The following is a 14644-nucleotide window of genomic DNA, read 5'->3' as shown; positions in this document are numbered from 1 at the left end:
TTTCTAGTTTTCATTCTGAAGCCTACCCCAGAACAATGGATTTAGAAAGCCCATTTGGTGAGGAAAAACCCTCAGTCATTAAAGGGGAATACTGTAACTTTTCCAAAACCAAACCTTACAAAACAGGAGACAAAGAAGTAGGATCTATATTGAAAACAATATAAAATATTAATATTTACAGAAGTCAAGCTTAAAACATGAAAAAACAACTTGTTTCATGAGTAGTGAAATTTTCATTCATGTTATTTCAGTCTCTCAGCTTTATTCCCTTACGTTTAATAAAACCTGAAGTTCAGCTGTAGATTTTTCTGCAATTAAACATTTTTAGTAAGTCTCCTTCCTGTGGAGACTGACTGCTTACAAGAACTGAGAATATTCTGCAAGTGCCCCCTCAGTGATGTAAGAATAGGCCCATTCTCCTTTGCTCTCATTTTTCATTTGGAGTACAAGTGACCAACAGGCACTTAGTAGGGAATAAGGAAATGGACAAACATGCACACAAGCATATATACCACAGTGGATTATTAAGCCCCTTTCTCTCTGGAAACCAGGCTAAGAAAAGGAGAACATCCATTTCTGTCACTGAAGAAATCCTTCTGTGTCTCAAAATACAGTCTAACAAACTACTTATGATTTCCATAGGGCTCAGTTTTCATCATATCACTTGACTCTCTCAAGAACACCACAGAACAGAAGTAACCTGAGGGAAATAAATAAATAAATAAATCCAATCCTATATTTGTGAGTTAAATTACTCCTGGAGTAGGGAAATGCAAAACCAATGCTGGATCAATGTAACACAGCATTGTCTTAATCTCTAACTATGCATTAAAGTCTTTACACATGCCTGACCTTTCCACCTTCTCCATAATTTTCTTCGTTGCAACATGTGAAAGACTAGTGTACAAAAAACCTTCAATACCAGCTTACTTTACCTAGGCCAGAGGAAATGTACCCTCCATCTCTGTATTTTTGCTCTTTTAATATTCCAGAGTGGACTTTAAAAGGCTATGATAAGCCTACTGACAGCTCACAACACACAAACCCCAGCAGACCTTTATTTAACGCACCATAATGCATTCTGTCTTGTAAATTTTCCATATACTTCTATATCATAGATGAACTTTCATACTTTATTTTGCTGAAAGTGGAATATTTACCTTAGCAGGTCCACTCATCTTCCTTTTGCGGCCCATTTTATTAACTTTTTATATTATGTAAATTCACTTTTTATCTATGTTGTTTGCTTTACAGGTAATTCATCTAATTTAAAGTACTTTCTTAGGGACTTCAATTTAACTTTGCCCTTGAAATTAACATTTAATGTGCTTTACATTCTTGCAATAAAAATTAATCTTTATTTGAATTATTAGTCCAGAACTGTAACCTACACTCACTACATTTCAGTGTTGGTATTGGAAACATCTGGGACAAGCGTGTTGTCCCAGACAGCTACAGTGAGAGAGGACACACATTTTTGTGTTGTTGGAGATATTGCACTAGTGTATAAAGCACCATTTCAATAGATCAGACACATATACTGATACTTCTCATGCTCCCACTAGAAAAAATACAAACCCACACAACTAAATAAAACCCTGACCAAAGGGATGTTTTAGAATCCGTTAACAGAGTGATCTGCCCTGTGGACCCAGGATACTTGGCCATGCTTTATCTGATATGTGCTTCTTACTTTCACAGCACAGCCAGAAAATATCACTTCCAAGTTCAGATAATTTCACTAAACACAGGTGATAAACAGTACAGAATACAGCTATTTTTCTTATAGACCTAGAATATATAGAGCTTGTATGCCAATAAAATCTTTGTGGAAAAACATTCCTTCTATTCCTTCAATGCTTCAAAAGCAAGAATTTCATAAGTCTCATTCTGATAGTTAAAATAATCTATTAGTGATGCTAGACAACAAATTCATGAGGTATTACTGCACCATGTCATCTAACCTCTCCAATATGAAAGGAAATATAATTCCATCCAGTTCAACATTTACTGATTTGGTTTTTTCTTTACATATGTTATATATGACATATGTAAGTGTGCATATACACACAGCATTTCTTTCAGTAAAGATTTCAGGTGAGAGCTAAAATAATCAGAACAGCAGAAATCAAATGCTGTATTTGGTAGTTAGTTCTATTCATTACTATCTTCATAGTTACATATGAGCAAGAAATTGAACACCAATTTTTGTTTGGCCTTGGACTTTAGGTCGTTCTGTATCTCTGGTAAAATAAGCTTCAGAACACCATAATTTGTGCTTGTGAAGATACCAGTACAGTGTGATCAAGTCACATCTCAGTCTCTGCTGTATACACTGAGTAGAATAAGCTCTGCAATTCCCTCCCTTTAAAGCAATTTTATGTCTTTAAGTAATTTCTGTAGCTCTGTTTTGTACTATTTCTCTTTCTCAAAACAAAGAAGTCAGAAACCAATGTTCTGAAACTGGTTTCACAAGTACACACTCTTCCCTGCTTCCACTCACTGCATTACCTATTTCAAAATCGAAAGGTTACCATGAAAGGCCACAGCATTTCAACTGAAAACTATTGTTCAGTGCCTTCTTTATCGTTATCCTCAAGTCTGTTCAAAGTGTTCAAAATGAATCATTCTTCTACAAAGTAAATTCTAAATATTTTCTTTCCCTTTCAAATCATGGAAAAATATTTTCTCGGAAGAAGTCCATCCCAGGACATCCAGATTGCTCTAAACAAGGACCTTGTAATAAAGTATATCTTTCATTTACTTTTCCATCAGCCATTGGTTCACCTACAAATTCTGAGAGAAATCCTTGGAGATCATTGATGAAAATACTGTTCAATAGTAGGTACAGTACCAATTTCCACGGAACCTCACAGAATCATAATTTTTCTGGGCAACCTGTTGCAATGTCTTATCATCCTTGCAGTTAATAATTTCTTCCTTATACCAAATATAAATATACACTCTTTTAGTTTGAAACTGTTACTCTTGTCCTATTACACATCCTTGTGAAAAGTCCCTCCCCAGCTTTCCTGTAGGCCCCCTTCAGACTGCTACAAGGTCTTCCCAGAGCTGCTTCTACAGGCTGAGCAAGCCCAACTCCCTGTCTTCATAGGAGAGGTGCTCCAGCTGTCTCTCTGATCATCTTTGTGGCCCTCCTCTGGAATCTCTCCAACTGTTTCATGTCCTTCTTATGTTGGGAACCCCCAGAGTTAGACTTAGTACTCCAGGTGGGGCCTCATGAGAGCAGAGAAGAGGGGGAGAATCACCTATACCTGGACCTGCTAGTAATGGATCTTTGGATGCAGCCGAGTTTCTCGTTAGGAGAGAAAGTCCATTCACAAGCTGTCCCCTCAGTCTTGTGGTACTTTAGAAGGAGACATGTGCTTTATGCAGTCTATATTACCTGAAATGAATGTTGTACTAAGAAGACAAGATGAAGAAACCAGGCTGGATTTCTTTGGACTACATCAGAAAAAGCTGGGCAGGAGTACACAAACTATATGAAAGGTTAATATATGAAAGGTTATGACAAGAGAATGGTGATTGTTCAACACATCCACTGGGAATAGAACATGGATACATCAGACTTACTTGCAGAAATGAAAATAAGATTAAATGAGATGATAGAAAAAGCTTTCTAGCTGTAACACCACTGTAGCACTAGTGTCAACTGTGTTTGAGTGTCCAAAATTCCTTTCATCACAGGTTTTCAAGAACATGTTTTTAGACACTGTTTCAGCTTGGACTGCTGAACTAGAGGTTCTCTGGAAGTTCCTTCCAACCATGTACTCCAGTCTTTCCACAATATTTGCATGTACCTTTTGAAATTCGTCTATTTCAGCATTAGCCTTATTTATACAAATGATCGTACAAAGTCATTTCCAGAAAAAAATTACTGAGAAATTATATATTTTTGTCCTTTCCAAACAATGTGTGAGATATGAGTTCAGTATGAAATAATCTTTTTTCATTTACATGTACATATACTACAAAAAAATTATACTTCTGATCCTAGATGATATAAAAACTAATGTCAGCTTTAAGAGGACGTGAAACGTGTGAAAATATCATTTTAACACCAAAAAATACATTTTCAGTACAGGTTTTTGTAACAAGAATTGCATATGCGATACATGGAGCAATTTAAAAATCATTTTGATGCATTATGAATCACCTGTAAAAAAATAAATAAGTGAAGACATTCTCAATTTTGGTAAATATTTATAGAGCCAAACAATATGAAGTATAAGTAACAATCAAATTTCTAGTGAAAATGTGTGCAAGTAGGTTTATTTTGAAAGGAAAATTCCTACTCCCAGTGTCATACCCAATTAAATTCTCCAGGTAATGACCCCATTTGCATAGAGAGCTGAACCCACAAGTGGGAATTTTAATGGGCACACCACCTGAGTACATTAATTGAGAGTGACACTACTTGAACTAGTTTTGTGCTTACCCCACTGAAAATTCTACTCATATTATTTTTAATGTCAAGCTACAAGTCAAATTTCAAGATGATGGATTTGTTCTTTTTTAAGCATTGAATTTGAATAAAAGAAACCTTTAATTCTGTTATGCATTGCATAGTTTTAACTAATCTGTAGTTCTGATTCTCACCATTGCTTCATTTTTTTCAGTGATTGGAATTTAATTTTATTCATTAATTTGTGAATAATTAGATAGAAAATAATGCCTTCAGCAGCTAAATTGCTTTTGGATTGCTGTTTAATGTACTTCTACCAGAATATGTGTTACAGTTAAGCTGGCATAACAGTTTACTACAATGTAATTGTGTAAATATGTCTAATTATTCTTTCTGAAGAAACAAGACTAAATATAAAATTTCAGCCTTGGATACCTTAATTTTCTTGAACTTAACCCCATGAAAGTTGCAAAGAGGATTACTGAGGCAAAGACAGCTGTTGTCAACAGCAGTGGAATCTCTGCAACACGTTTCCCTTTATCCTTCACACGTTGCTCATAATGACCTTGAAGTTATTGTGGATTCTAAACCACTGCTGTTAGTCTACATTAAATATGTAATCAAGGTGTCTGCTCCTCACATGAAGAAACAGACAAATGGAGTTGCATTTCCTAGGGACAAAAGCAAATCCATATCGTTTAATATATTTCTTTTTCCTGTCTTGTTCTTACAAGTCTTAAGCAACTGAAAGGAGCATAGAAACAAAAAAGTAGTATATACATGCTACAGTGAAAGTAGTAACTTTAAAATAATGTGCTGGTCTTATTCTTGTGAGAATTATTTTTAAGATTGCCTCTTTGTGAAATTCCAACTCAACAGAACTTTTGGTCCTTTATTTTAACAAGCAAGACACAATTGATATATTTTGGACTTAATAAATTCAAATACAAAACGCTGTTAGGCTACAGTTACTTTGATACATTCAAAAGTTCTAAAGATACCATTCTCACAAGTCTATTTGACTAGGAGTTGCATATAGCAGTTGACAGAAATATCATATAGCAGTTGACAGAAAAGATGGAAAGATGAAGAAAATTTACAACATAGCATACATCCTCGTACAGGCCTAGAGCTCCACAATAAAAGCCCTATCTGTTCTCTTTGGAAAATAAAAATGAAAAAACAAACAAACAAAACAAAAAACACAAACCAGACAAACTACTTTGAAATAAAGCTATAGGAACAAAGGTAAGCACCGTGGAAAAAGATTGTAATGTGAAACACATACAAGTTGGAGTATAGCATATTCACAGTGTGGTCACTTTGTGCAACTTGGAGATGAGACAAATTGCAGAAGCCTACACCACTGATTGAAGAGGAATTGTATAGTGCTTGTGCACCAATTACATACCCTACTGAGATGATATAAAGAGCCTCAATTATAGTGGAGTATTTTGTCAGTTAAAATAGCATATGCATATCAGGATAAAAATTAGTAAGATACTATTAAAGGTATAAAAGGTATTATAAAATCTTTCACCTAACATCCCATTTTTATGAGTATTGAATGGTAATGTACTAACAATTGTTATAATATACTGACATGAAGGAGGTAAACAGGATTGCATGTCGTGTTCTATTAAATTAAGTTTTAAGTGAAGTGAACGGATACACTAAAAGCCATACAGAGATTAAGATCACCTAATCAAACTCAACATCTCCCTGTTTTGCAGAATGGTAATTCAGAGAAATTTCTCTCTTTGCTACAACAGTAGAAATAGCACACCATATGAAAGACCTCTAAAGATAAGACAGGCCATCTTTTTGTGTCACCAAATCACTGATTAATAGTACAAGCAGGTGCTTACGAGGAGGTTGAATTTTATACAAGCAATCAAATTCATATTTGAGTATGCTAAGCAATGCGAGAAAGTGCATCATGGAAGTGGCTCTATTATTTTTATTCAATTTTTTTCAATCCTGATGTTAAAACTAAGGTCCCCCTGCTCTCTTTTGAAGTTAAAAGAACTAGTATAAGGGTTAAATGGTAGAAAACTAAGTAATAATATTGCCTCTGTGAGTCTAGGGCTACTATTCTCACCATCACCACTACCTGAAGTCTTCCAACACATGGTGTGCACACTCATAACACAGAGACAGAGAGAAGGTAGCAAAAAGATATTTAATTTGGGGGCTAAAAATCAGATTTCAGGTGTCTTTCAGAAAAACACAAGCCTGCTGACAGAAGGAGCTTTACTGTGAAATACATCACTACAGTTGGCATTGCTCTCTAAGAACATACTTCAAATACTGCAATCATTATGACATTTTTTGTAAAACACATGTGAACAGCTCAGAAGAGTTTTTCATTCAGAAGATTACTTTATAAAAGCAATGATTCCCCAAACTCAATAAACTGTTCTTAACACAAGTACTTTAGTTGAAATACAGTCAATATCAAATCCAAAATGTTGATCATGACCCCTCTTGAGGGAAGTAATTTCTTCTTAGAAATGTTATGTATTATTGAGATAAAGTAGAATACCTGTAATAAGTCTAACAGAGCTATTTATCTATGCTTTTATTAGTTCTCTTTCATGAACAATTAGTTTCTAAGAAAAGTTTGGCACACAGTTGTAACCACAAGACTTTATGGAACACACTAAATCACAGAATTTCTGTCAGTTTTAAAGTATTACCTCTGTAAAGCCCAATGGAGTTATAATTACTTTAGGCCCTCTAAGGGCCCATGTACATGCTAGAGAGTTGGGCAGGGAAAAATTTAATGATTTACAAGGACAAATGCAGAGTCTTGCATCTGGGAAAGAATAACCCCAAGAACCAGTATAGGTTGGGGACTGAGCTATTGAAGAGTAGTAAAAGGGAAAGGGACCCAGGGGTTCCAGTGGATGGAAAGATGACCATGAGCCAACAGGGTACCCTTGTGGCCAAGAAGGCCAATGGCATCCTGGGGTGGATTAGAAGGGGTGTGGCTAGTAGGTCGAGACAGGTACTACCCCCTCTCTTCTCTCCCCTGGTGAGGCTGCATCTGGAATATTGTATCCAGTTCTGGGCTCCTCAGCTCCAGAAGGACCAGGAACTGCTTGAAAGAGTCCAGCACAGAGTGATCAAGATAATTAAGGGAGTGGAAAATCTCCCTTACGATGAAATGCTGAGGGAACTGAGTCTATTCAGCTTGGAGAAGAGGAGAATGAGGGGTGACCTAATTAATGCTTATAAATACATAAAGGGAGCAAGCCAGTAGGATGGTGTCAGGCTCATCTCAGTTGTGCCCAATGATAGGACAAGAGGAAACAGATATAAACTTGAGCACAGAAGGTTCCATATAAACATGAGAAGTTTTTTCACTGTGAGGGTAACAGAGCACTGGAACAGGCTGCCAAGGGGGGTTGTGGAGTCTCCTTCTCTGGACATATTCAAAACCCACCTGGAAATGTTCCTGTGCCAACAGCTGTAGGTGACCCTGCTCTGGCAGGGGGGTTGGACTCGATGATCTTTTGATGTCCCTTCCAACCCCTAACTTTCTGTGATTATGTGATTCTGTGAAATTCAAAATAGACATAGAAAAACTAGTGCAAAAGACTGTAAACATGCAGCTTCTAGAGTTTTAAAGTAACATAGGCATTTTCACACTTTGCTTAAGCCAACATGAAAAGTATCTTTGCTTAAGTGATAAAGGGGTCTACTCTATCTGTGTTTAACTATCAGCATTTAAAAACACATCTTACTTTAAAATAGTGGTATTGTGGATAAGTCTTCAGTTTTGTAAGCCACAAGGACATTAGACCTTAATATGCTACTGCAACACTATGAACCAACTACACTTTGTGTTTTCACAAAATTAAACATTGTTGCAGCAGATATATTAAAATAATTTCATTTTTATCAAATCTCATCCTTAATGGGACTCCAGCTCATTAATGCAATTATACTAAGGAATTAATTTACCCTCTTAACACAGACAGAGATCCATGCTAGGGCAGCTTCCAGCACCAGAGTGGTTTAGATCCACCTGTAAGACGAATCACCTGCAGTGGTTCACCCGCTGTGCAAATCACCCAATGACCAAAGTCTTCGGGAAATGTTATAACATAAAAATTGCAAATAAGACACAAAATTATCATTCAGAAGAATAACAAGAGCAAGACTCGAAGAAGAATATATCTCAAAGTTTCAAAATAAAGATTTTTATTTCAAAATAGTGTTTGAGAATAGCACATCCAGTTGATACAAAATACAAATAGCAAGTTACCATTTTTTCAAATGGGCAGGTTTGCAGAACTATATACTGAAACACTGTACAAGTTCACAAGAGCTATTTCAAAATAGTTACATTCTAATGTTCAAATTTTATTTAAACTATATTTTCACATTTGTCACCTTCTAATGTTGCTTGTTTTAATTATGCAAGGTGCTTACAAGACTGCCTATAGTGAAAATTACAAAACAGAATTTAAGAATATAAATATAGAAAGGAATTCCTTAAACTACATACTAATACTCTCTGCTACAAAGATATACTTTACAAAAGTGCTAATATCTCTATAAAAAACAGTAGCAGATTACATTTAAATGTCAAAAAAATCACAAAATTTTAAATTTTTTTCAATTCTCCATAATACTTTGATACTTCTCATCACTATGAGGGTTAATAAACACTATTTCCACTTCTTAGTATTTCACAAATAAAGTGGGAAAAGAAGTAATATATCTGCATATGTGTACCTATCTATATGTGTGTGAGAGAGAGTCTGTACACATACACATATATGAATGAACAAAGTTCTTCTAACTATTATTTGTATTTTTAAGAGTACTGGGAGTGAACGCGTGACAGTAAATACATTTCCCAGGTTTTCATAATTTCAGTAAATCGAAAAAACCTATGAGTTCCTATAAGTAGAAACAAAGGCTTGTGCAGAGCAAACTGTATAGGTAAGCTTTTAAATAATAAAAAAAAAAAAAAAAAAAAAAAAAAAAAAAAGACTCCTAGACTGATAATTTATTTCTTAAAAAACTATACCATCCTGTGGTAAAAGTAATTTTTACTAATATTCAGTATTCACAAAAAATTTCAAATGCAAACGTGCAGTTTTCCAAGCACAAAACTGGAATTGCTCCAGTAGGACATGAATGTCACGGAAGGACAGGAGACTGGCTGGAAGTCCTCTTCCCAGCCTCAAAAGCACAATCATCTCCAGATGGACATGAGGAAGGACATATCATGGTGCTGCCTTATCCCCAGACAGCATGTCCCCACCACCACGGTGTCAACCATAGTCCTACAATGGGCAGAGCACTGTCTAGACTTTTTCCAAGGTGCATCAAGTCCCAGTGCTCACTGTGATGCCCCCAATTTCCCCAGAGGCAGTAATCCTTACAAAGGCAAAATGCCTCCAGGCACTGCCACTCAACCAAGGCACCTCTTTCCCCTTCCCAATGTGGTTAAGACTTTTAGGAGTCATAATTGAGCCCCAATGGGCCTGATTCTGACCTCAGGGAATTTATCAGTTTAACTATATGATTCCTTATTAGCCTGCCTATTACCATAATATCTTTGTGCTCTCTAGCTGGAGCTAAACCAATGGAAAACTCTGACATTAATGGAAACACACTTAATTTATGCAACACAGATCTGAATCTGGCCCAAAATAAATCAAAAAACCCAGCCATTACAAGAATCAATTCTTGTAGTAACTATCAAAAAACAGATAAGAAACCCTCTGAATAAATCTGCATTGCATCAGAATACACCACAACATTGCACATGTTGAGGCAAAATGCAACACCTCTCAGCTCCCTAGTATGGTTGAGGATTCAGCTATGTTACTTTCAGTGATAACTTGCAGTAGTAGGCACTACCAGTCAGTGTTCACAGGAAGAAGCTTTGGTTAATATCAGACCATTTGTTGACTTAGCTTCACACTCCTCTGATCTTCAGCTTGTCACATTTGCATAAATTGAATTCACTACAGCTTAAGGAGACATTTATGGTCTATTCACTCAGCAGAAACATGCTATTGGCTATTGATGACTTGTAACAAGGCCTGAATTTATCAGATTCAGCAATCTACAAATGGGAAATCTGGAGTGTAGATAGACAGAAAAGTTTAGCTATGTGAGATCAAGATGGGTAGGTGGTTTAAAAGAAAAGTTGTTGGGCAGGGAAGGGACAAAATAACAGAAGGTAAATCAAATTGATACCATTATAGCCTAAACCTGGGAATATCCTAAACTTATTTGTGTTAGATAAAATTCACTTCCCAATTACAAAGAGAGATATTTCTCAGATAATCTTGATGGCATAACAGGGGAAAAGTTGCCCCCTACATCCTATCTGTATTTTTCAAACATCTTAAATCACAATTCACTTATTTTTAAAGGATATTGTACATTTTTAAATGTCCCCTTTTTGCATTAAATGACAGAATTCCTTGATCAATTCCCTTTTGATTTTTTTTTTTTATACCCTGTATAAATTTTGCTATTCTCTGTGGACCTTTCTCACACAGTGAAGAAATATATATTAAGTTATGTGATACTGGCTTTAAATCCACAAATAATGACAGGGCAACTTAATGTATAGGTTTATATTCTTGAGTTAACTTCTGAAAATCACCATTTTATAGCCAAATTTTGAAGATTTATTAGTCTATTAGTCTACTAGTCTAAGGATATTTTCCATGTCTACACAGATTTTCAAAGTCTCTTTCTAAAATGAAGCATTTCAAGTTATATTAGTACTTAAGTAAAATGTAAGTTCTGTATTCTGTCTTGACTGATAACAATGAAATCTTGGTACTCCAGTCCACAGCAAAACTGACTTTAGTTTGCCAAATCTTCCTATAATATCAATACTGACAATGAAGAAAACACCAGAAGTCTCTCTCAAACGAAGGAGATATTCAGCACAAAAGAAATATTGCCAACGTAACAACTGTAGCAAAACCAACAGTAGATTCCTGATACTGACTTCTGAATTATTTTAAAATAATAGAGCAAAGTTGGTTTCAATCCAGAGATTGAAATAAGGACTTTATTTTTTCAAATGCCTGTAAAGGCACGTTATGCATGGAGACATTCGAGTCTTTCAACATTAAAGCAGGTAAAGGCAAACACTAAAAAGGCTTTGCCCTGTAGCCTATTCTCTGACCAAAACTTGTTATTCAATTAAAATGGCAATCCTGCCCTCAAAGAGCCTGTGGTATCAGGCCTGTAATTCAGCTTCAATAAAGTCTTCCATTTGCAAAGCAAGGAAGCTGGAATGTAGCTTGAGTTTCACATACAAAACTTTACAATTTGTGTTAGAATACAGATTTGAGCAATGTCTTTTAAAAAAAAAATTATATATAGGGAATAAACAGTGCAATACCAGTTGGTTTTGTGAACATCTTACCTTGTCTTTCTTCACATGTATTTTAAAGAAAAGCTCTCCAGTTTTATAGAGAATAAAATAAAAAGGGATAAATATTTCAGGATGGGAAGCAGATCCCACAGCATTCCATGCAAATCTCCAAGCAATCTGAAGATTCGCAACACGCGTCCATTATGCCACAGTCCATGTCACAGGGACAGTTACAGTCATCCCCCACCTCGTCCCCACAGCAGCAGCAGCAGGCCTCCGATGTGCAGATGCCACAGGGTGCTTGTCCCAGAACAATGTTACAGAGGGTGAGAAATTCACAGAACAAGCAAGCCAGGATACAGTGAACACAGCAATCTTCATCCACACCGGTTCCGTAGCATTTCATGTATGAACAAACAAAACAGAGAAAGAAACAAACAAAAAAGGAAAGAAAAAATAGCGAATCATTAATATGTTATTCTAAATCCAGATATATCACAATGTCAAATAAGTAGCTGAAAGACAATGGTACAGAAGAGACATAATCTAACACCACAAAGAACGTGTTTCTTATCTTCAAGGTCACTTTCAAAGCCTGTCTTCAATTCAGTATTGGTTTTGGTGGAAGTTTCCTTTTCTTACTTCACTTCACACAAATCCCAAGTACTAAACATCCACTTGGATCAATTTCCCCAGTCATTAATATGTAAAATATCCCTATCTAATATCATCAGTCTGGCCCAAGAAGTGATTTAAAAAAAAAAAAAACCAAAAAAAGCAGCTTATGAAAGAAACTAAAACTATTTGCAGCCTCTCCCAGTGCAGCTTGTCCTTCTGAATCTGCTTTGTTTGGCTTGAGAGTTATGAACAAAAATAAGGGAGTAGCCATATCATTTTTGCTTTCACTATAATAGTTTTATGCACAACTTAAAGCCAGCATAACAGTACTTTGTGTTTCTGTACTTTCAACAATATATAAACACTCAGGCAGATTTTCTTATTGCTTTTCTAGATAAATTTGTTGGCAATCCTTTTAACGTATTACTTTAATCTTCAATAGAATTCATAGCTACACCTAACCACAAATATCCATCTCTCCCAAGTACTGCTAAATCACATCAGGTAATACAGGTGGTATCCCACAGACTGCAAAAAATATAGCACCCAAAGAGTAAATATATGGAATAGCCTAAAAAAATTGACACATCCATGAGACATGAAACAAAAAGACTGGAACTAAACAAGCAACCGTGAAAATGGGACTGTAGGAGTGAGGGATGAACTCAGTTTTTTTCACCCTCTTACACCTACTACGTACAAAGCATACGCAATTTAGAAGAGGCAGTGAAAAGAAAGTAAATTAATAATAAATTAAAAATATAAGAAAAGTTCAGGCTAGACTGTTCTTTCCTAGACTCAGCTTTTGTTCTTTTTACTGCTTGCAAGCTTTGAACTCCTTTTGCCACAAATAGCTGAAGATTGGGAAAATGTTCCGGGGAAAATATGCTGCCCATTCTCATGCCTTCCCTGTCCCTACAGTATGTAACAGGCATCTGCTCTGAGAAGCCAGCAGGAAAGGCAGCATATTGAGCTCTATGGGCTTTTGTTCTGACCACCTACAGACATTATGTCCTAGAGTTCACAGCCCAGAGAGAGCTATCATGGGGGAAAGACTGCAATTACTTATAACAGTAATACAATTACCAGGCCTCATAAACATATTTATGTCAAAAATGGTGGAGTAACCATGACAAGTATTTTGATTGATTAGAAGTATCTTTAACATTGCAGAAACTTTGACTGCAGTATATTGTAGAGATGACTTTATACGAACAAGCCTAAAAACTTGGAGCAATGCAGTAACAGAGGCTCAGACTTGCAAAAATCTGTCCCAGGAAGCAACGTAACCTAGGTACTAGCATGCAATAAACACAGCACTGATGAGGATTTATTTCTCCTACTTACTACACTACTTACATCCAAAATTAGCAATGTGGTCACAGTCATAAAATACGTAATGAACTCTTATGCCCAAATTTAAAAAATTAAAATGTCAGGAAAAGTAAGAATGGGGATAAAAAAAGAAAAAAAGAAAAAAAAAAAGAGAGAAAAAGAAAAAAAGAAAGAAGGAAAAAAAGAAAAAAGAAAGAAAGAAGAAACTAAAAAAGGAATAAAGAAAAAAGAAAAAAGAAAGGAAGAAAAGAGAAAAAAAGAAAGAAAGAAAAGAGGAAAAAAAAAAAAAAAAAGAGGAAGGAAGGAACCCCAAAAAATCTACTACTGCACAGGAAGCAAATCTGAGGTAAGAGCTGTTTTGAACAAAAGCTTATAATATAGGGCTGTTTTTCCCAAAGAAACACTGTCTCTAAATAAGTGACCTTCATAGAAAACCTAGAAGATATGTGAAATAAAGCTGGGGAGTAACAGTTCACTGAAGAGGACCAAAGCCAGACCTATAGCGATTAATTAACTGGTTGTCATGGAGATGGTGTTAAATTTGCTCAGGTACAATCTCCTTTCAGATTTTCCTTTAATATGAAGGAAAAAGATAAAGAAGCCAAGAGTTCTATCTCAGAAGCCTCTGTATTTAAGGAAATAAGGTTTTTATGATTTTGCATCTTTAAAACACATGAAACAAGCTAATACCACAACAAATTTTGTTCTACAAATGTTTTTTTAAACAAGACATCATATCAAAACTTTATGTGCATCAAGACTGAAAGTAAGGGGCTCAAATAAATCTTACCCACTTCGTGCAGAGATATGTAAAATTGCAGGGAGAGAAATAAACATTCACAGAAATTATAATAGACATTATTTATTGGATAAGAGACAGAGTTCAGAGGTTAAACAAA

The 14644-nt window shown here is 35.6% G+C and overlaps 1 protein-coding gene across 2 annotated transcripts in view; it reads right to left on the bottom strand.

Moving 5' to 3' along the window:
- Positions 1 to 8612: 8612 nt before the first annotated feature.
- The window catches only part of MDFIC (MyoD family inhibitor domain containing), a 46932-nt gene continuing 40900 nt past the window's right edge, over positions 8613 to 14644 (bottom strand). For both annotated transcript variants that reach the window (XM_071733680.1, XM_071733681.1), the window contains one exon: positions 8613 to 12167. In XM_071733680.1, the coding sequence (XP_071589781.1) occupies positions 11920 to 12167 (248 nt within the window). In that variant the 3' untranslated portion in view covers positions 8613 to 11919. The remainder of the gene's footprint in view (positions 12168 to 14644) is intronic.

This window comes from Heliangelus exortis, chromosome 1 (genome assembly GCF_036169615.1).
Source record: "Heliangelus exortis chromosome 1, bHelExo1.hap1, whole genome shotgun sequence".
NCBI lineage: Eukaryota > Metazoa > Chordata > Aves > Apodiformes > Trochilidae > Heliangelus > Heliangelus exortis.
This window is presented reverse-complemented; position numbering and strand designations above follow the sequence as displayed.